The 21378-nt window shown below is 38.5% G+C and overlaps 1 protein-coding gene across 1 annotated transcript in view; it reads left to right on the top strand.

The window, feature by feature from the left end:
- ZFYVE28 (zinc finger FYVE-type containing 28) overlaps positions 1–19264 on the top strand; it is a 34728-nt gene extending 15464 nt beyond the window's left edge. Inside the window, exons 2-13 of the mRNA XM_039356709.1 lie at positions 5022–5162; positions 7185–7322; positions 8160–8362; positions 9280–9369; positions 9579–9668; positions 11034–11135; positions 12013–12165; positions 12678–12814; positions 13980–14093; positions 16409–16495; positions 17574–17686; positions 18201–19264. Coding sequence (XP_039212643.1) covers positions 5022–5162; positions 7185–7322; positions 8160–8362; positions 9280–9369; positions 9579–9668; positions 11034–11135; positions 12013–12165; positions 12678–12814; positions 13980–14093; positions 16409–16495; positions 17574–17686; positions 18201–18332 — 1500 coding nt within the window. The 3' untranslated portion in view covers positions 18333–19264. The remainder of the gene's footprint in view (positions 1–5021; positions 5163–7184; positions 7323–8159; positions 8363–9279; positions 9370–9578; positions 9669–11033; positions 11136–12012; positions 12166–12677; positions 12815–13979; positions 14094–16408; positions 16496–17573; positions 17687–18200) is intronic.
- Positions 19265–21378: the final 2114 nt, after the last annotated feature.

Below are 21378 nucleotides of genomic sequence, written 5' to 3'. Positions count from 1 at the left end.
ATGATCAAAAGTAGCTGAAAAAATATGGAAAGCAAAAGACAGAGGAAAATTGTTCAACTAACATTAAGTTCTACAGAAGATCAAGAAGGAATAAGAAAATATATATAAATAAACAGTACAAAAGGACAAGAGATTTATTAAAGAAAAGTGCAGAAATAAAGGTAAGCTCATATGCAAAAATGAACATAATAAAAGATGAAGGCAAAAAAGTATTGCCAAAAGAAGAAAGAAATTAGAGATGGTACAAATGTGAAGGTCTTTGATAAGACCTTCATCAGAAGTTTCTAAAACTGATGATTGGTCTAACTGAACAAGAAACAGACATACTGGAAATTGAAGTTAAATGACCTCTAAATTTTTTTGCAAATAATGCTGCAGAGTTGATAAATCAGCAGAAATGTTTAAAATTTGTGTTAAATTGGTGTCTGTGGTTTGTACACAGATATGGAAAACCCAGCAGCAGACAAAAAAGTAAAAAAAAAAAATTATCCCAATACTAAAAAAGGACAGTGTTGTGTTCAAATTATTGAACAATTGCGTTTATCTCACATGCTAGTTTTACATGCTAGTAAGATAATGCTCAAGCTTTTGCAATCTAGACTTCAACTGTACATGGGATAAACACTGTATAAAGTACAAGTTGGATTCAGAAGATGCAGGAGTACCTGAGATCATATTGCTAACATCCAAAGGATAATGGGAACAGCAAAGCTCATTTTTCTTCATAGATGATAGTATGTGTTGTGACATGTCATGACTTTTTTCGCATTGCCGGAGCTGGGGTGAGTGCAGCCTCCGCATGATGCAACCGGCCCACAGGCCATCAGTTTGACATCCTTGGTGTAGACCATAACAAATTTTGAGTAGACTTTAAAAACATAGGAAAAGCTGGCCTATTGACTTTGTACGGTGACCAGTTAGATTGGAATAATGGAGCAATTAAATAATTTCAAAGATTGCATAAACTTAGTTTATTTGTTTGGCTTGCATGCAGAACATACTACAAAAAATAGGAACTGGAATTAAAAATGCTAGGAGAAACCTCAACAACCCAGATTGATGGCTGGATGTGAGGAGTATTTAGGAAATCTCTTATTGAAGATGAAAAAAATGGAGGTCAAAAGCTGATCTGATGCTCAATAGTAACAAAATAATAACAAAAAAGATAAGATTATAATAACAAACAGTGTCAACTCAATGCAAACAGTGGAAAAGAAGCTAAAGTAATAACAGATCTTATTTTTGTAAAAATCAAAAGTTCAGAAGCCCAGTAATTGTAACCATGAAATATAAACATGTTGCTACTTGGGAAAAACAAAGTCAGATTGAAGCAAATTATTCATATTTAGAGACATCATGCTGACAAGATTATATATTGTCAAGGACGTTGGTCTAGATTTTACAGCAATGTAACACTTAAGAAAGCCCTGTGAGAAGATGAACAAAGAAAGATGTCTTCCTTTGAATTATAATGCTGTAGACGGTTGTTGAGAATAGTTCAAGAAGAAAAACATAATTCAGTATTAGAAGGAATAAAACCAAACTGCTCGCTAGAAATGCTAATATTGAAGTGTTGGGCACATAATACAAAGGCAAGAATCTTTGGAGAAGACCCTGATACTTGGAAAATCAAGGACAATGCAAACAAAAAGTTGATGGGAAAAAAGATGACCAGATACCAACACTAGTAACATAAACATGGGTATACCAGATCTCAAAGTAGCTGAGAAACTATCCTCACAAAATTATCTCTGTCACCGGATAGAGTCAGAAACAACAAGAGCACGTTGCGTAGTATGAATGACTGAGATGATTAAATGCTAGCAATCCTTGAGAAATAGCTAGGTTGGGTCTGTAGCAAGAAAAAAGGAAGTGTTTTGTGATTTTTAAAGATTCCTTATGACATGACCTGATTTGGGAAACAATCTATTTTGGTTTTGTTTACTGAATTTCTTCCCCTATTTTACCATTACAAACAACCTCAGACCTCCCCATCTGAATACAACAAAGCAGCTGACTAATGGGGCTGTACAGTAATTTTGTTTATTATAGTGACAGAGAACCCAGGCCTTTGAATACAACACATTAATAGTCTTACCAGTTACTGGAACCTAAGTGAGAAAAGCTGGGGTATGTTTCACTCTTGAGATTTGGCCTGCATTGCTTCTTTGGGATGGGCTCAAAGGAATGACAGATGCAAACACTTAAGTTGTTACTGTCTGAATTCAGTGCAATGTTTTCAAACTTAAAGCTTGATCTCAAGGTTAATATACTGTAATGGAGTAAACTGGTAATAATGATTTTTTATATCTTGTTTCTTCTGCCTCTTCTCCTGTTTCAATTCTTATTTACAGTACTATATTGCATTTTTTACACTGCCTAACTGATGGCAACTCTGAGCAGTTCAGAGATAAAAACATCAGAACAATAAAATAATGCAATGATTAAAAACAAGATGGCAATGATTAAAAACAAGATGGCACAAACCAGATAACAAGCAAAATAAACTCACATTACTCAGAAGAGGTTTCAGTTAGCTTGCCAAAGCTCTGAATGAAGAGCCAGGGCTTCAAGGCTCTCCAAAATACCAGAGCCCTCCTGGATCTTGAGGGGAACTTTATTCCAGAAGGCAGATGGTACAGCAGATAACACATGCTTCTGATAGATAACATTATTTTAATCAAAGGAACATGGAGCACACCAAACCTTCCGGATCTAATTGGTCAGGCAGATACTATGGAAGAAAGGTCTTCCATAACCTTCACATAACCAGGCTATTTGCCATGTATAGGTAACCACCACCACCTTGAATTATACCCAGAAACAAACTAATAACCAATACAACTTGCAAAGTAAAGGTGTTACATGGTCATACTGAGGCTTGCCCATCGTTATCTGTACCTCTGCATTCTGAACCAGTTAAGCTTGTAGGTGATCTTCAAGGACAGCCCTATGTAGAGTGTTTTGCAGTAATCAAGCCATCAACTGCAGATTGACCAGCTTCTCAACAACCTTCCCCAACCTCTTGAGCAGTGGCTGCCTCACCACCTCTTTCAAAGCAGGAGATACTACAGTATCATCTCATACAAGAAGAGCAATACCATAGCATAATCATGGGTCATTTCTTTGGCCACTTTTACAACCCAGGAATGGCCCATATCCATAAACCGGGGGTCAAGCTGACAACAGAGAAGAGAACCCTGTTCAGATCATACCACCGGACCACGCCCCAGGCACCGCAGTCTGCCCAGTTAAGTCAGAGTGAGCGGAGCTGAGCCAAGGTAGCTCAGTGGTTAGAATGCAGTACTGCAGGCTACTTCTGCTGACTGCTAGCTGACAGCAGTTTGGCAGTTCGACTCTCACCAGCTCAGCCTTCCATCCTTCCGAGGTTGGTAAAATGAGGACCCAGATTGTTGGGGGAAATATGCTGACTCTGTAAACTGCTTAGAGAGTGCTATAAAGCATCGTGAAGCAGTATATAAGTCTAAGTGCTGTTGCTATTGCTATCTTTATGTGGTAGGTAGCCTAATTAATACTCACAGCAATTCCACAGATGTTCTATTACGGGGCCCTTCCTACCCAGAGGGAAGTGGGTTCTCCTAAACAGCTGAATGCCTATTAGCAACTCTTTTTCAGAAAAGGTCTCCACCTTAGTTATAATTACATCATGCCTTTTTAGATTCTGCACATTTGTTTGCAAGTATACTGCAAGATTCTGTAGTCCATTACACTTCCTTTATGTTTGTTTTAGTTATATATTAATTTGTATTACATTCATAGTTCTGTGATATACTTTTTAATCTTTCTATTGTGTTGATAAGCTCAGAAAACTCAGATTGGTTCCTGATACTTGAATTAAGTAGAGATATTGCTGGGCAACCAGCTCTTGGAGAATTCCTGCTCAATGAAATAGTTTCGTGTAACAAGAAAATTCTCTCCCTTCTGTACTTGATGACAGGGCTTCATATCAGGCAAAGGAATGAATCTCTCTGCTCTGCATTCCCAAACAGGCACCAGAATGTTAGACAAGGAGAGTGCCACAAATTAGGAAACCTGACATACAAAAAAGTTCTCAGTCTGAAACACTCTGGAATCCTGTCTTCTCTGTGCTTGTCGCACCCCTCCCCCCCCAAATATTGAACCTTTTCCTCCAGCTTGTTTTGAGTCTGCAACCATATATCCAGTAAATTCCCAACTTTGAAGGCTTCTATTCTCCGTTTCTTAATTATATAACAATTTTCTCTGGCTCCTCTCTCAGCATCTCATCATCTAAAGTTGAAGATTTTACTCCAGAGGTCCCTAACCATTTGGGCACCAGGAACCAGTTCCGTGGAGAAAGGTTTTTCCACAGACCAGAGAATGCGTGGTTTTGTGTGCTGCCTGCATCCCATGGATGGGGATTTGCTTGTTTGTGTGGACTGGTTGCTGGCATGCCGTGGTCCGGTACCAGTCCATGGACCGGGGGTTGGAGACCCCTGCTTTACTCTGTTTGCACACTATTCACTGACTTATGACAAATTATAAATCTTGATTGGTTGATCTTTGTAGGAAAACAATAGCTCTTAGCATAAAAACGTGAGTAGGGTTTTTAAAATTTAAGCCCCATTGGTAGATACAGTCCCCATCCTGGAGTAAGATTGCAGGTTAAACTGTTATTTATAATATGGCACATTCATATCATATTTTAAAAAAAAACCACAAGAAATAAAATTGCAAAATATGAAACATAAAGTCTAAAATATTATAAACGTATGTCTAGATTGCAGATATAATTTTTTGCTTCATTTGGCACAATGAAATGCAGGCTGGGCTGCATGCACCTTAATTTTAAAAATTACCCAGATATAGAAAACAAGCACATTGGGGAAAAAGCTAGATTAGAATTCACCTGGCAACAACTTTTCCGCACCAAGGGAATTTCTTTGTTTATATCAAAGTATACATGTAATTAGGTACTGCTGAACATGACTGTCTCGTATTGTATGGCTGTATATAACCCAGGCTTCTCTTTCTCTCCACAGCGTTCTGATCCAAGACTGCTGTCCCAGTTTTTCTATGCTGATGAACGAGTGACTCAAGTGGTAACAGAAATCAACTGCCTGGATGTAGAGACTGATCCCCAACAGTATCTGACGCTGTTAAACCAGTTGCATCTTAGTCAGGTAGGATTTTTTTGGGGGGGGGAGGAGAGCAAAAGGTATGAGGTGGTAGCAGTCAGCAGTCAGGAGGTGGTGAATGTAACTGTGCAGCATTCACAAACAGAAGTGGGACTTCCTCGCGTTTTTCCTGCATGCCCACATGTATCCTTGCAAAGATTTCTATTTGCTTTTCTCCTGATGGGACTCCAGAACTAGCGGTTATTTCTGTCAAGGGATACAAAGTAAGAGGTTTATGGTATAAATTGTCATTCTGTTTCCTACATTTAGGCAAGAATAACCAAATGCACAAGTATGGTATAGGTGGTACCTGCTCAATAGTAGTAACTGTGAGAGGGATATTGGAGTCCTAGTTAGTGGACAATCACTTAAATATGAGCCAGCAGTGTGCTGTAGCTGCCAAAGGGGTATTAACATTTCAGGGGATCTTAATTCTGTCCCTCTGTTAATGCAGCCTAGAACTGCAGTTCTAGGCTGCATTAACAGAGGGACAGAATTAAGATCCCCTGAAATGTTAATATCCCTTTATAATGCCTTGGTAAGGTCACACTTGGAATACTGCATCCAGTTTTGGTCACCACAATGTAAAAAAGATATCTAGAAAGAGTGCAGAGAAGAGCAACAAAGATGATCAGGGGACTGGGGGCTAAAACATATAAAGAGCAGTTGCTGGAATTGGGTACATCTAATTTATTGAAAAGAAGGATTAGGGATGACATGATAGCAGTGTCCCAATATCTCAGGGGTTGCCACAAAGAAGAGGGGGTCAATTTATTCTCCAAAGAACCTGAAGAAGCAATGGATAGAAACTAATCAAGGAGAGAACTAACCTAGAACTAAGGAGAAATTTCCTGACAGAACAATTAATCAGTGGAACAACTTGCCTCTAGAAGTTGTGAATGCTCCAACACTGGAAGTTTTTAACAAGTGATTGGACAATCATTTGCCTGAAATGGTATAGGAGGTTGTCTGAGCAGGGAGTTGGATTAGAAGACCTCTAAGTTCCTGCCAACTCTATTATTATGTTATTCCTACCACTCCCACTTCAGCTGGACTGCAAACCCTGATAGTTAAGTAGCCCAACTCATTAATCCATTTAGCCTGTGCCCTTGAAATGGGTTGAATTACAATTCTGATCATTCTCATGGAAACCAACTAAAGGATTATTATTATGGTTGCCAGCACAGTCAGCCAGGTATGTAGACTGCAGTTGGCATTTTTATTCACCTATTGAATCCTCCCCAAGAGCTTGGAATAGATAGACGTTGTTGTTGAATGATATTAATGATTTTAATATTATCACAGAATATAAACTGTTCCAAGTGAAACTGCCCTTTGCAATTGACTGGTGGTGAATTTGTCAATGCCAATGGTGTTCAAGTACTGCTCCAGATATTTTGGATTGAACTTGAGGCACTAATATTATTGTTGTTGGTGTCTTCAAGTCAGTGTTAATTCTAGGCAACTGCCTGGACAAGTCCCTGCAGTTTTCTTGGCAGGATTTCAAAGTGATTGGTCACTGTCTTTTTACTAAGGTTGAAAAGATAGTCCAAGGTCGCTCAGCTGGCTTTGTACTCAAAGCAAAACTAGAACTAATGTTTTCTGGTTTCTAGACTGGTGTCTTAACCATTACACCAAACTGTCATTAAAGGTTAATCTGGGTTTTCCCTCTTTCCAGAGCACTCAGTGGCAAGAAGAAACATGGACATTTTGCAGCAATGTACAGTGTCTACTAAGTATTTAAAATAATTTCATATTTTAAAAGTAAAATTTTATCCCTTCTTGAAAATGATAAACTCAATTCTGGAGCCTCCCCTTTTCACTGATTTCAGTGTAGAATATACCACAAGTGTTCTCTTATAGTCTGTTGATTCTTTGTAGCTTTATTCATTTCTAGCTCAAATGCAAGGTTATAAACTTGCCCTGCAGTATGGGTCTGAGAAGAATAGATTTCTGTCTATTGATATGTTGGGAATAAGTCAAATGTATTTTTAGAAAAAGTAGAAATGTTTCTTTTCTTTTTGGCAGGCTGAGTTACTGGCTATCATAGAACAGATCATGGAGGAATGTATCCCCAAGGAACGTCGCGATCGTGACTATGTCATCAAATTCCCCGAAGACCTTCTAGTGGACAACCTACGGAACCATATGTTGTTTGCTGCTGAGGTAAGTCATAGAGAGAAGATACCAAGATGCCATCATAGCTCCAGAATATGATCTGATAAAGTCAAATGACTCCTATTTTTGTATTGCATTTAATATGTAGTATAAATGGAGCCGTACTCAGATATAAAACACTTGTGTAGCCATGCTCTGAAAATTTGGTTTTGATGTGTCAATATCCACCTCCTGTGTTTTTTTATGTTTTTATATATGTAAAACATTTACATGGTTGTCCATCTTATACCACAACTCTGAGTGGCTCACAAATTATCTAGTATGGTCCAGATGGTAGCTGAATATTTAGGATATGAAAGTTCCTTCTTTACTGAGATATAGTTTGGAATTATTTGAACTCTGAATCATTTGAACTCTGAAACAACTTGTATGCTGTATTGAGGAAAGTCCTCCTCCTCCTCCTCCTCCTTCTTCTTCCCCTTCTTCCTCTTCTCCTTCTCCCTTCTCCCTTCTTCTTTCCTTCTTTGCTCCTGCCCACTCCTTGCACTTCTTCCAGTATCACACCTAATTCTGTTCAATTTCAGCCAGACAAAGTGAAGGTGGTTTGGTAGAGGGATCACTAATGGTCAGGGCACAAGAAGGTGCCATTCCTCTCTCCAGGCATTTTCGGGGTTAAACTGGGTAGATATTAAGTGAATAGCTGTTTTCCATGTTGGCCTACTGGACTTCAATCTTGTGATGGGCTGCACATTTTCCTGGTGAACAGGGAGGGCCTTGTTCAGCAGCCTTGACAATAGCCAAATGAGAGCTTGTTGTCTTCTAATGCGGAAAGGCAGCTAAGGGATAATGAACTTTCCTGTATTCTTGGGTTTTTCCCCCTTTTAGTGTCTTATGGCACGCACCTATATTGATGTGGAAGAGGAAGATGGAGTACGGCTGCGTCCTCTGGCCAAAGATTTGCTGTGCAGCTTAGAGATGGTGCGAATGGTACTCCGAGAGCAAAGCTTAAACCAACCTGGACCTTATTCAGAGACTATCCGGAGAGCATTAATCCGCTTTGATGTGCTTTTTGCTGAATTTGAACTGAGGTATGACTAAGTTCATTTATATATCAGTCTATGTCCCACTTGTTAATTCCCCCAAAGAAATCAGGGTTAGAAAAGACTTTGGTCATAGTTAGAAGTAGGAAACACAGTGTGGGCTGCGAGTCTCTGATCTTGGGGGCAATAAGCAGAACCAGTCTTTTGAGAAGAAAACAGCTGCTTGGAGTGGGGGTGCCCGTTGATAAAAGGTAGCTACAGGGACAAAGCTTGGTAAAGTATATTAGGTAATATACTGAATAAACTGGACTGGAAATATGGAGCAATAAGTGATATGTGGACTCAGAGATGAAAAATCCTAATTGCTGTTCTTTGGATTATAAACAAAATAGTGCCAAAAACCTCTTGGATAAATCCAATTAGTTACACATAATTCTGGGTTTACAATTATAATCCTTGACTTACAATTACCACAGTTATGCTCCAAATTTCCATTGCTAAGCTAGATATTTGTTAAGTGAATTTTGCTCCATTTTACAACCTTTCTTGCCATAGTTGTTAAGTGAATCACTGCAGTTGTTAGTAACATGGTTTCTAAGTGAATCTAACGTCTCCATTGACTTTGCTTGTCAGAAGGTTGCAAAAGGTGATCACATGACCTGGGGACACTGCAACCATCATAAATACATGCCAGTTGCCAAGCATTCGAATTTTGATCATGTGCCATGGGGATGTTGCAACGGTCATAAGCGTGAAAAAATAACTATAAGTCACTTTTCTTCGGTGCCTTTGTAACTTTGAACAGTCACAATGAATGGTTGTAAGTTGAGGGCTACCTATATTAAGGAGTGGTAACAAAATGGTATTTGATAAAGAAACAAAAAGAGGGAAAATATTTTGGGATTTGAATGCAGAGGGGTTGCATTGCGTGTTCCTTTGAACTTCAAAGTGTGTCTCTTTTCCAGCTATGTGTCATCTTTGGTTTCTGTTAAATCCCCCGAAGAGATCTATAGGCAGCAGGAGATTGTGGTGCTCTTCTGTGAAACTGTGGCTAGGTGAGCATTCTGACCCAGCTTCTTCAGTCTCTGTAGTCTGGGCCAGCACATATGTAATACAACAATACTGGTCTTTGTAAGCAAATCTTTAAGCATTCCTTTGGATAACTATCTTGGCACAATGTACATTCAGAATAATCAGTTGGGATTTAGACATATCCACATATTTATTTCTAATTCTCTGCCTCTTCATTCTCTTGCCTACCTAGAGCTTTGAAACTTGGCTACTTGACTCAGGAGATGATTGATGGATATGAACCCCAGCTGATGTTCACCATTCCCCGCCTAGCTATTATTAGGTAAGTGTTTAGTAATCAGCTGGTGTTTGACTACCCAGTCAGGTACCTACAAGATGGAAATTATAGAAGCAGACTTCTGTAGGTTGGAATTCCTAAAATGTTGGTAGTTCTAATGATCAAAAGTAGCATCATGCATATATTCCTACCTCGCAGAAGAATTTGGAACAAGTAATTTGACATAACACTTACTCAGTAAATTAAGTTATTCAGATTTGGGTGTTTCCTTGTGCTTTTCTGCATTGTTGACATTAATCACCTGATTTATGTCTAAAAATTGTCATTTCATATAAAACTTTGGGAATCTGTTTCCTGGTTTAAAATTTATATAGTAAAGGGTCCAAATTTTCTTTAAATTCACTTGAAATTTTCTTGTGATATATTATTCCCCTGGCATAGCTCTTCATCTGAAAATCACATTTCATGTTTTTGTAATCTTCATCATGCATATGAACTTGTTTCTGCTTTTTAAAGCAGAGGAGTCTGCATATCAGATTTGTTCCTGATATAGCAAGAACCCTGATGATCTCTCAACACTGCCATTGAGTTATTCTTGGTAGCTGGTGTAGAACATGAACTGAGATTGTTAATTCAAATTTTCTGGATAGCTCTCTTTTCAAACAGCCCTCTTGCCTACCTTTCCTGAGGTGGGGGTAAGGATGGAAGAAATGGCAAATGTTTAATTGGGTTGGTTTTTCAAAAGCAAATTTTATTTTACTATGGATCCTTACTAAGATAGTATTTGCTGATGGCAAATGTATTCACTTCTGGTTCTGCTGAATTCCAATTACATGGTGCCTCCTATCTTGGCAAAAAGCAGTAATGCTACTTCTATAAGATGCATTATAGTCAACAACAAACTCTGTAAGAAATGGAAGGGCTTAAGAAAAGTAATTCTGAAAGCTGTGGAAAATGAAGTTTATTTATGAAAGGCTTAGACAACTTGGTGTACTGTACAGCTTTTCTTATTTTATTTTAAAAACTTATATAGCTATGGATTATAACCACAATCCTGGACAAATCACAATAAAAATAGCAAAACAACCAAACAATCGTAATAAAAACTCTGGTACCCCTGGGGCAATACTCTCCCACACATCCACATATCATCTTTTTGGGTTCATTCTACACCAACGCTTGAGGGAAGTAGCAGCTCTTCAAGGACTTCCAGAAAGCAAGGAGACACTTATGATGCTATTCTTAACATACTAAAAAATGATTGCTAAAAGAAATAAAAAAATGAGCAGTCTGGTTTTATTTAGATGTTGCTTTCCATGAGATTCTGTGTGCGTATGTCAAGTACTTCTATTCTAATGGACAACGTTGAGTACCCCTAATTGGCATTTTATTTTATTGCCTTCTTTGCAGTGGCCTTCTAATCTATCCAGATGGACCCCTCAATTTGGAAAGGAGGCCAGAGGAGATTTCTCGAGTCTTCAGCCCTTTTTATGTCTTACTTAGAAAAATCAGGTATGTGATTATAGCATTGCTGTGTAGAAATACAGTTAACATTAAGGATGGGGTTAGTAGAAGATTTTGCATGCTTCCAAATTGTATATTCCACAGAACTCCAGGTATGTTTTTCCTGGACCAAAGCACTTCAGGTTACAGCCTAAATTCTTTCACTTAGGATAACATTCTCCATATCTAGTAATTAAGTACAAGAGAGAAATGTAGTTTCTTGTATATCTTTTTTTCACTGGTTTAATCGTTTAACATAAACATGCATTTAAAAAGGGGGGGCAGTATTTTTTTTTTAACTTCAGTTCTTGTTGTGTTGCTGTCTGATGGAATGACGCAACCCCAAATACATTTTAACAGATAAAAATTTGCCATCAAAGTTATCTACTTTAAGGTAGTCCTTAGAAGTAGGAGGCAATGTCTGTAAAAGTGACTTTCTTCTCTAGATAAGAAGATAAGGTGAGGCATTCCGAAAATGAAGTGTGATGCATATTGTGGAGAAATGCAGTAGTTTACTGCTTCAGTGGGCTGCAGGACCAATATGTTATGTATGTTATGAGCAGTGGTAGGATTCAGTTGGTTCGCACCACTTCGGCAGAACTGGTAGTTAATTTTTTGTTGCCCAGGCCCAGAATGGACTTCCGGAAGCAGCATCCACACAGAGAACCAGTTGTTCACATATTTGAACCCCACCACTGGTTATGTGCCCCCACCCCACTTTTCTTCATGCTTAGCTTTGCATTTCTTTTCACATCATGCCATATGGACCATTTGGAGCAGCCATTCCTTCCAATGTATTGTTGGAACACACCTGTCCATCCTGTAGGTTAGGATCACTTAATTTTGTTGCCACTGATGTTTCCTTCATGGACCCTTCCTCTTACAGGGATTTGCTTCGTGTGCTATCCAAGGAGGAGTTGTACAAGCTGGAGAAACGTGTGCTGAATGAGTGCGCTGCAGATTCACAGCCCTGCAGTAATAGGGACTCTCCAGGCCTCCAGAGTTTTGCATCTCAGTGTACCTGCCCATCTGTCCCAAGGTGTGACTAAGAACCTTCTCCTCCCCTGCAGTCTCCACCAACCCATTTGAATGTGTGTTGCCTAACTTCAGCTTATAAATTGGGAGTACTATTCATATATAGCTTGCTGAGAAAGAAGTTGTCTTTTGTGATTATCAAAAGGCCAGGACCAGGAAATACTTTGTAGTATGCAGTTAAATGGGAAGATTTTGTCCAGTATTAACTATTTGAGATGAAGAGGGTAAGTGGATAATAGAAGCTGTCAAATAAAGGGAAGTTACAGGCTGAAGCCCATTTGATCCACAATCTTATCCCTTGCAGTCTAATGTGGTAATGTCTCTCTTTCCTAAACAAATACGTAAAGAGTTATTTTCATCTGCCCCCAAGCTAAAGAAGAGACACAGTGTGTGCATAACTTTATTCCGGTAGTTCCTTGATTGGCATACAGATTTTTAAGGGAGGGTGTGGTTGAAAAGCAATAATAAAAATAATATCTTTACGTTTTTTCTAAAGGTTTGTTCTCCTCTTAACAGGCCTTTGGTGCAGGAATCTGATAGTGCTCAAAGAAGAATGTTCACAGATGTTCCATTGAATTCTCGATGGTTGGAATTACGGGGCCGTTACCGCAATACAGAGGACATGATTCACACATTATTTGTCTGTATTTCTGGTGAGTGCTTCATTGCTTGTATTCTATAATTTGATGGCTATTAGCTTGTGTGGAGCACTTTGCAAAATAATGATTAAACAAGGGTATTTTGCTTTAAGCCTCCCACAGTCATTTAGAGTGGAGCAACATAGAAATGTCAGGACTAATTAAGGATATGGTTCTCTTCAAACCATCCATCACTACCACAATCAACTTTTACTGATAAGATCAGTGACTGAGAACTATTTATGCTAGGAACAAGTATAAAGCCTATTAAAGTGATCAGGTATTTCCTTTTGGAAATAAATATAACAAGTTCAGTGTATCAAATAAATGCCCTCAAATCTGATGAATTGTTTATAGCTTTTTTGTAAGAATTAACGAAGAGAAGAAAAGAACTGAATGAAAGTCTTACTAAAATGAAGCAAAGTTCCAAATAACCAAGGCTTAGCCCAGTGGTCCCCAACCTCTTGGGCACCAGGGACCAGTTCTGTGGAGAGATGTTTTTTTGCAGACCAGAGGGGGCATGGTTTCACATGTTGCCTGCATCCTGCGGATGGGGCTTTGCGCAGACCGGTTTCTGGTGTGCTGTGGGCCTGTACTGGTCCACAGACCAGGGGTTGGGGATCCCTGGCTTAGCCTACAGTTAACCTTATCCATGTTAGAAAATAAAATTGGGCAGATCCATATGTGGTATGTTAGAACAATGAACTCAGTTACTTCCTGCTTATAAAAGGGATTTGTTTCAAAAATATTAATTATTTGTTGTACTAGTACTTACATTTTGCTTTTTTCTTTAGTTTAGAAATCTTTTATAATCATCTTGTAAGAATGGCTAGTACAACCTGTAAACGGCAAAACTGGGGTTGAGTATAGATTGCTTAATATGTTTGAATTGGGTACATCTCAGCTCATTTTAGGCATTGCACTGACTTTTTTGGTCCCCAAATAATTAAATGTATTTATTTAAACCATTGTATACCATTTGTCTTTTCTAACATGCTGATCTATTTAGATGTTCAAATGTTTGCTTTGTTTTAATTAATGTAATAAAAACAGGGCATTTTGTATTGATTACATTCAAATAAAAGTATTTGCTTATTGTGTATTTTGTTTTATTATGAAAGTCTGCCATTATCCCTTCCCCATGTGCAAATGAAATGCTCAAAATGCTGTGTTTTGGCAGGAGTGGCAGACCAGCTCCAAACTAATTTTGCAAGCGACCTGCGCAGCATTCTGAGGAGTGTCTTTAAAATTGTGACATCCCAAGTGGAAGAATTGGAGGTGACAGACACTGGACGTGAGTGAATCTCCTTTACTAACCTATAGTTCCATAACCTTCTCACCTTGTGTAAAGCAGCATGGGAAGAAGATGGCATGTTATAATGAGGGCATACAGTGCTGTTCCACAAAATTACCAGGTTCTGAGGTAAGTTAGTGATGCATCAGGATTCGGAATTCTGTAACACTTAGATCAGTTTCATTTAATTAGCAGGATACCTGTAGTTAATAGGATTCCTTGCTCCAGGCAATTCATTCATCTTCTTCCCTTGTTGCTTTCTTTCAGTTGGGAAACAGTGCATGAGCAAAGTAAAAATATCAGAGATTCTAAAAAAAATAATAATGCCAGAATAAAATCCACCTAAAGGGTTTAAACTAGGAAACCTATTTCTCACTTAGGTGCCACAACTGACAAGTCTCAACTCTATTAACTGCACGTATTTGTTTACATTTGAATCAAGTTCACATTACTCCAGAGGTATCATGATTCAGTTTCTCCCAAACCAGTTTGAATTCAACCCTAAGACATTCAAAGTATAACCTGTTAGGACAATTATGTTCCTTCATCAAAATGAATGCATGTATAGTAGCTGCATTTGAGAGGAAAACAGACAGAAAACTTACAAATTTTACATAGGTGATGGAAAGCCAGAGTAAATAGGATTTGTGTACATTGATGAAATGTTTCCTAAGAATGAGAAAACGGATGGAGCATTGCTGTGGAAATACTAGGAAGAAGGCTGTGGCTAATATAAATCCATTGTGAATGGATGTTTGCTGAAAGAAGAAAACAAACCTGAAGAAAAACATCCTTCTATCACTTTGTTATATGGAGGGAAGAGCTGGGAATGTTAAGAAAAAATATATGCAGTAAAAATGGAGTATAAGTGTCCTCGTTCAACAACTCTAATCAGGACCAAAATTTCCATTAGTAAGCAAAGCATTTCTTAGGTGAAACATCATGTGACTGCACCATGCAGTGACAGCAATTCCAGGAGTCCCGGTTGTGGTTATTAGATGAGGACCAATAGTCATTTGGCAAAGACTTCATGTTTCTCCTGCCCTGTGTGCTCACCTCACCTTCAGCTTCCCCGATCCATTTATCTCCCTCCCATCTATGCTCTTTTGGCCCCTTTGCACTCCACCACCACCACCTACCACTGCTGGCCACAGCTGATTTTTATAGTCTTCCTCTGCTGCTGACAAGGGGTGCCCAATAGCCCTTCACAAGGCCACATGAGTTGAAGCACATGTTGTGCTCATAAATGCAGGCAGACTGTCAAGCACCCAAATTTTGTCTATGTGGCTGTGAGGGTGCTACCGTACCCATAACTTCAAGGACAGTCATACAATAACTACCATTTGTTCAGTGTTGTTGTATCTTCAAATGGTCACTGAATGAGTGCTCAATTAAGTGAGGACTGCCTGAACTTAAGTATCCATAGTAAAACCAGAGATAGAGCAAAAAAACCTAAACAAATGGTGAATGAATGTGGATTGTATACAATCATGAACCGCCAGCAGAAAGGAAATACATTGAGTTGGTTTGGTCACATAGAATTAATGAAGATCAGATTGCAAAACAAATACATGAAGAAAAAGTGAATAGGTTGAGAGGAAGGGGAAGGCTGAGAGAGTCATAGTCAGAGGGGGTTGATGAGAAAAGAGTTGAGAAAAACAAAGAGCAATTATAAAAGAATGTATGAATGTCACAGAACTGAGGGTGGTTTGCAAAGATAAAAGAATATGGAAAAGTATAGTGAATAGTATACATAAAATAGTTTTAGTTATGTTTCTTTTTCATTTCTCGCCTTTAATTTATTCAGTTTACTATTTCTTATGTCTTTTCCTCTCTCTACATATTTTACTTTAATTAGTACGTATATATATATATATATATATATATATATATATATATATATATATATATACATATCCTAGTCTTTTTAAAAAGTCGGTGTGAACCAAATTTGATAGTTTTGCCTAATAATGGAGGAAGCTTCCTTTGCTTTTTAAATGAATTATTAGACCATTTCAGTCAGTTTTCCTAAATAGCAGGTTCAGAAAACTATTTTTTTAAATGATTAAAAAACCTGTTTCTCAATATCAAGGACCAAATTGACTCCTCCAAGGCATGTGCAAGGCTGCTTTATGAATCTTTCCTTTTATATGTAGGTTGACCTCCTTCCCTTCTGTAAAAAAATAATGGGCAAACCTACATGAGAGTATAAGTTCTGGGGATGGCTATTAATGTTTTACTTGCTCATTATTTGGAACAGATATGTTTCCGTTAAGTGGCAGCAGCCCTGTACGCTAATATCTTTCCCCTTTCAGAGTTGGATGTCTGTGTGGTACCAACAGCGCCTTTCTTGACAGATTGTGCTCTCTGCTCCAGCATCAGGCAAGGTGTGAGGAGAGAAGGTAAGTGCTCCAAGCATGGGATGACTTCTCTGAAAGCCTGTAATAAGCAAGGGTTCTGCCTCTGATGACCTTGTTCACAAAGCGGTTGTAACCAATATTTGCAAGAGAAAATGTTGCTGTGTTTAGGAATAATCTAGGTATAGTTAGGGTCACTACTGAGACTCAATTTGGGGTTGTGGTTAAAGTACCAGGCTAGAAACTGGCAGTTCTATTTCCCACCTGAGACCCAAAGCCAGTTAGGTGATCTGGGGCCAATCTTTCTTTCTCTTTCTGCCTCTCTCTCTGCCCCCCCCCCTCTCTCTCTCCCCCCCAGGGAGCAGCACGTGTACTGAAGGTGTGCACGTGTACACACACACGCACACACACAAACTGAAATATATTATCTGAAAAAATGAAGCTTTGCTTGTCAATAGTTCATAGTCCATTGAAAACTTACAGAGGCATTTCAGTCTGATGTCCTGAGCTGTATTAGTTTTTCCTGTTCTGGAACTCCCTGGATTTCCGTAGGTTTTTGCTTCCTTAATCTAGGTTCTTCTCCATTTAATGAGCTCTGTTCCTGACCATTCTGGGATATTTAGAGATATAAGATAAGATAAGATAAGATAAGATAAGATAAGATAAGATAAGATTTATTGTCATTTTTGCTGTGGGCATGACACATATTAAAAATGAAATTTTTAATATGTGTCATGCCCACAGCAAAAATGACAATAAATCTTATCTTATCTTATCTATTGTCATTTTTGCTGTGGGCATGACACATATTAAAAATTTCATTTAGTTGACCACTCTCAAAATGAACATATACATGACACACAACTAAACATACTATATACAACATATGTATAGACCTACACCCCTACATATAGATAACATATGAATATTAAACACTGTCCATCTTGAATATATAACTGAAGGAGGAAGCTTGAGAATTCACAAGGTTTATACTGTATGGAACGAAACTAAGCATTTGGAAAATGGAGAATGGGAGGTTTATGATACTATCTGGCTTTAGAAGATTGATATACAACTATAGATATACAACTATCTTGCCAACAGCTCTTCTGTTCCTTTACAGATACTTTGGTGCCCCCAGACTGGATACCAGACAGCACTTCTAGCCATTGTATGGCTTGTCATGTGCCTTTCACTTTTCTTCGGCGACGGCACCACTGCCGGAGTTGTGGGAAGGTAAGAGACCAGGGCTACTTTGGAATAGATGCAAACAGCATGAATCAGGAATCAAGAATGCTGGGAGCTATAGTTCAACATCTGGGGGGCCAAAGGTATTCAGTTCTTGAATCATTACTTTCCAAAAAGATCCTTCCTGTGTCCAGAAGGGGGATTGGAAATGCAGATCTCCAGGTGAGACAAACTGAAAGAGACAATCTATTCAGGGGTTGGTAACTGAGCTACCAGGCAGTTAAGAGCAGTAAGAGAGAAGCAGTGGAGCAGCCTATCATGTAAAAGAAAGGATTAAATTGCAGCTTGTTGGGTATTCCTGTGTTGGGCCTTAAATTGAATTATGATTGGGTGTTAGACCATGGTTATTGTCCTTTTTTACTTCAGTCTGCTTCATTGGATGTTCTAGTTATACATACATTTATTACATTCAAGTTCATACATAGGTTCATTATTACTTTCTTTCATGCAAAGGAAATGAGGCTTGTTCTCAAGTTGCTTTTGGTGGACATTTTTTTTTCAGATCTTCTGCTCCCGTTGCTCATCCCACTTGGCAGCACTGCCCCACTTTAGGCATCTGAAGCCAGTCCGCATCTGTACACACTGCTACACTACCCACTTGCCTTCCATGAATAAGAACGCCAGTTACCTGTGAGCATCAGTCTCTGGATGAGGGCTTTGTTGAATGCCATCTGTGCCTGAGGAACCTCCAAGAACTGGAAAACAATTGCAGCTTGCCTCACCAGCAAAGGATTATGGGAGCAATCACATCTGTCTTACTAGGATTCTCCAGGGGGTGAAGCAAAGGGCTTTTTGTTGTCAGGCAAGAGTTGGGTTGGAGGAGGAAGCACTATGTTCTTAAAAGGGGGAATGAACTCTTGCATTTTTATATTGAAGACCTCTTGGGATTTATGGGGTTGGAAATGCACTCTATCATTAAAAAAGTCTGAACAAACTCTTCTATGTGCTAATAAAGCTGGCTTTTTCTATAATGGAATGATGGCCCATGTAGAAATTACTTGGTGCTATTTATCTGACTTCTGGTAGAACCTAAGAATAATTTATTGTCCTAAGGTTAGTTTTTAACCAAAAAAAAAGTGATATTGTGTTACCAGATTTGGATGAATGTGCAATAAGGGCTTGAGGATACTTTTGGTTGGAACTGAAAGGCAGGACCTGGATTTCCAACAATAGTTTGTGGAGGACAGCCATGGGTTTTTGCTTTTCAGCTCTTGATGTACCTAAAAGCTGCAACACTGTTCATATGCGATGTATATTTGTAAACTCTTATGCCACATTGTGGAAACCTATCTGGGATTCATACAACTCTTTCTGAAATCATTATGAGCTGGTTATCATCCTGAAAACTTGCCTAGACTAGAAGATATCTATCTCCATCCATATATCCATCCATCCATCCATCCATCCATCCCAGAAGAAGGCAATGCAAATCATTTCCATAATGCCAAGAAAACTGCATAAAATCAAGTCTGACTTAAATAAACTAACTTTTTACTTGAAAAATGCTGTCTGTTGCTATTGCTATCTTGTGTATTCTGAGTTCAAAATAAACACGGACTCTACAAATCTTGTTACTGTGCTGTTTTTCTTTTCCCATCTCATTTCAACCAGAGGATTTTGTGTATTTGTCAGCTTGTGTAAATGTGGGTGACTGGTTTTGGCTCTAGTGCCTTATGTGCTAGATAATTTCTTTGATGTCAGTTGAATAGCAAGTACCACTACTTATTAACTGCATACAGTTGTATGCTTGCCTTCCAGCCCATGAGTCATGCAAGGGAAACTTAAAGGGGAGCTTAAACCCCCTGCTTAGCATGGGAAGAGATTTTGACATTTTCATACTTGAATATTATAAGAATGCTATATAATATTGTTGACTGAAGTAGTACACAGATCTCTATTAACAGTAACATGGAAATCAGCATTTCAATAATCTTTCCCTTGCTCATTGTCTTTCTTACCTAAGATCTGCACAATTTGTTCATAATAAGAGAAATTCCCTATTTTCTGATGATTTACCACTAACTGCATTGCTGATAAGCAACAAAGAAGTAGTGTCACTCTGGTTTTAAAAAATGGAATTTATAACTGAGGTCCAAATAATTCTTTAAAAATATCCAAGCCATATTCATCTACATATTCATTCGCAATTCCGAAATGTATTGAGATGAGTGCAAGGCTTCAGTCAAGAGATTGAACTTAATTCTGCTGCTGGCGGCCATTTCTTAAGGGAGGAGGAAGTGCAGGGCTTCACCTTGCTTAGCTTTTCTCTCCCCAGCCAATTAAAGGAGTGCAGTCTGCTGCTTCTCCTGTCCCCTGCGGCTCGCTTATTTACATTTTATTTTCTAATTTCCAATTGACCTCATGCAGGCCAGACAGAGACAGCCAAAGGGCCGGATGTGGCCCGGAGCAGTAAAATGTCTAGGTCTGATCTGGAGAATTGGTGAATAGGAGTTTGGGCAACAGAGCTTTCCCAGGAAGAGGGCAATAAATCTTATCAGAGAGAGGCCCCATTCCCCCCTGTATGGGTGAAGTTCAGTGTAGATCCTCTCTAGAATCTCTCAGGATATATCTAGTAGGATAGAAAGTTATGGCTTTAATCGGACAAGATTTTGTCCATTAGGTGTAAACAATTAAAATATTGGACTGGATTAGATTTTGCTGTGTTACATTTGGGCTTGGGCCAGACAATGGCTATGTTTAAACCAATAAGAGAAAAACACCATTGGAACAGAGTATAAACTTTAATATGCACCCAAGTGTACAGACATGCAAACGCATATTCATTAAGGTACCATCTTATTTCAGATTTGCCATTTCTCATATTGCAGCTGCATAAAAACTGTTTTTTCACTGAAACTTATGACATAGTACAAGCAAACTTATCCCATTCAATCTTTTTAAAACAATGTCCAGTGAGAAGAAGGTACATGATTGCACACCCTATGTTTACAGTTTTATGTTTCAAAGATGTATTAGGGAGTACAACCCACCCTCTACCATTAATTAAATACAATCAGTTTGGCTTCTAAAATATATTTACACTGGAATCTAGATCAAGAATATCCAACCTTTTTGGCTTGCCTGGACCACGTTGAGCAAGGAGGAATTGTCTTAGGCCACATATAAAATATATAATTAATGTATACAAAGAACAAACTTCCTTTATTTTGGAGAGTCTCATGGGGCTGCCTTACTAGCTGTTAAGTGTGCATATGGCTCATGGGCCAGGACATACTTGCACTAGATTTAATCATCAGAGTTTTGCCTCTCTGCTGAAGAAAGTTGCTTCTGGATTGCTGCTTTGTTTCCCTCATATCTTGCCAGCTATGCCAGGACCAACTCAGTTTTGTTCTATAACAAATAATATTCCTCCACCCACACATTCCCAAATACAGAACCATGGCAGCTGAGACAGAATATCTTCAGAACATCTCCTTGCAAGCAACAAGGATACAAAAATAATTAATAGCTAGCAATAGATGTAGTTTTTCATGATTCCTACCATGAGTTGCCTAAAGTGATTTCTCATTCTGCCTATCATTCTGTCTATGAGTAAAAATTGGAATGGTGTGCTTTTTCTACAAAAGGTAAATACAACCCCATGCTACAATTATTTTTAAAAATAAAAACACTTCTGTACAGGAAGCTGTTTATGGATGATGATAATAATTTATTAAATT

Source organism: Crotalus tigris, unplaced genomic scaffold (assembly GCF_016545835.1).
Source record: "Crotalus tigris isolate CLP2741 ecotype Arizona unplaced genomic scaffold, ASM1654583v1 scf7180000018829.1913635, whole genome shotgun sequence".
NCBI lineage: Eukaryota > Metazoa > Chordata > Lepidosauria > Squamata > Viperidae > Crotalus > Crotalus tigris.
Note: the sequence above shows the minus strand (reverse complement) of the source record. Positions and strands in the feature narration are given on the sequence as shown.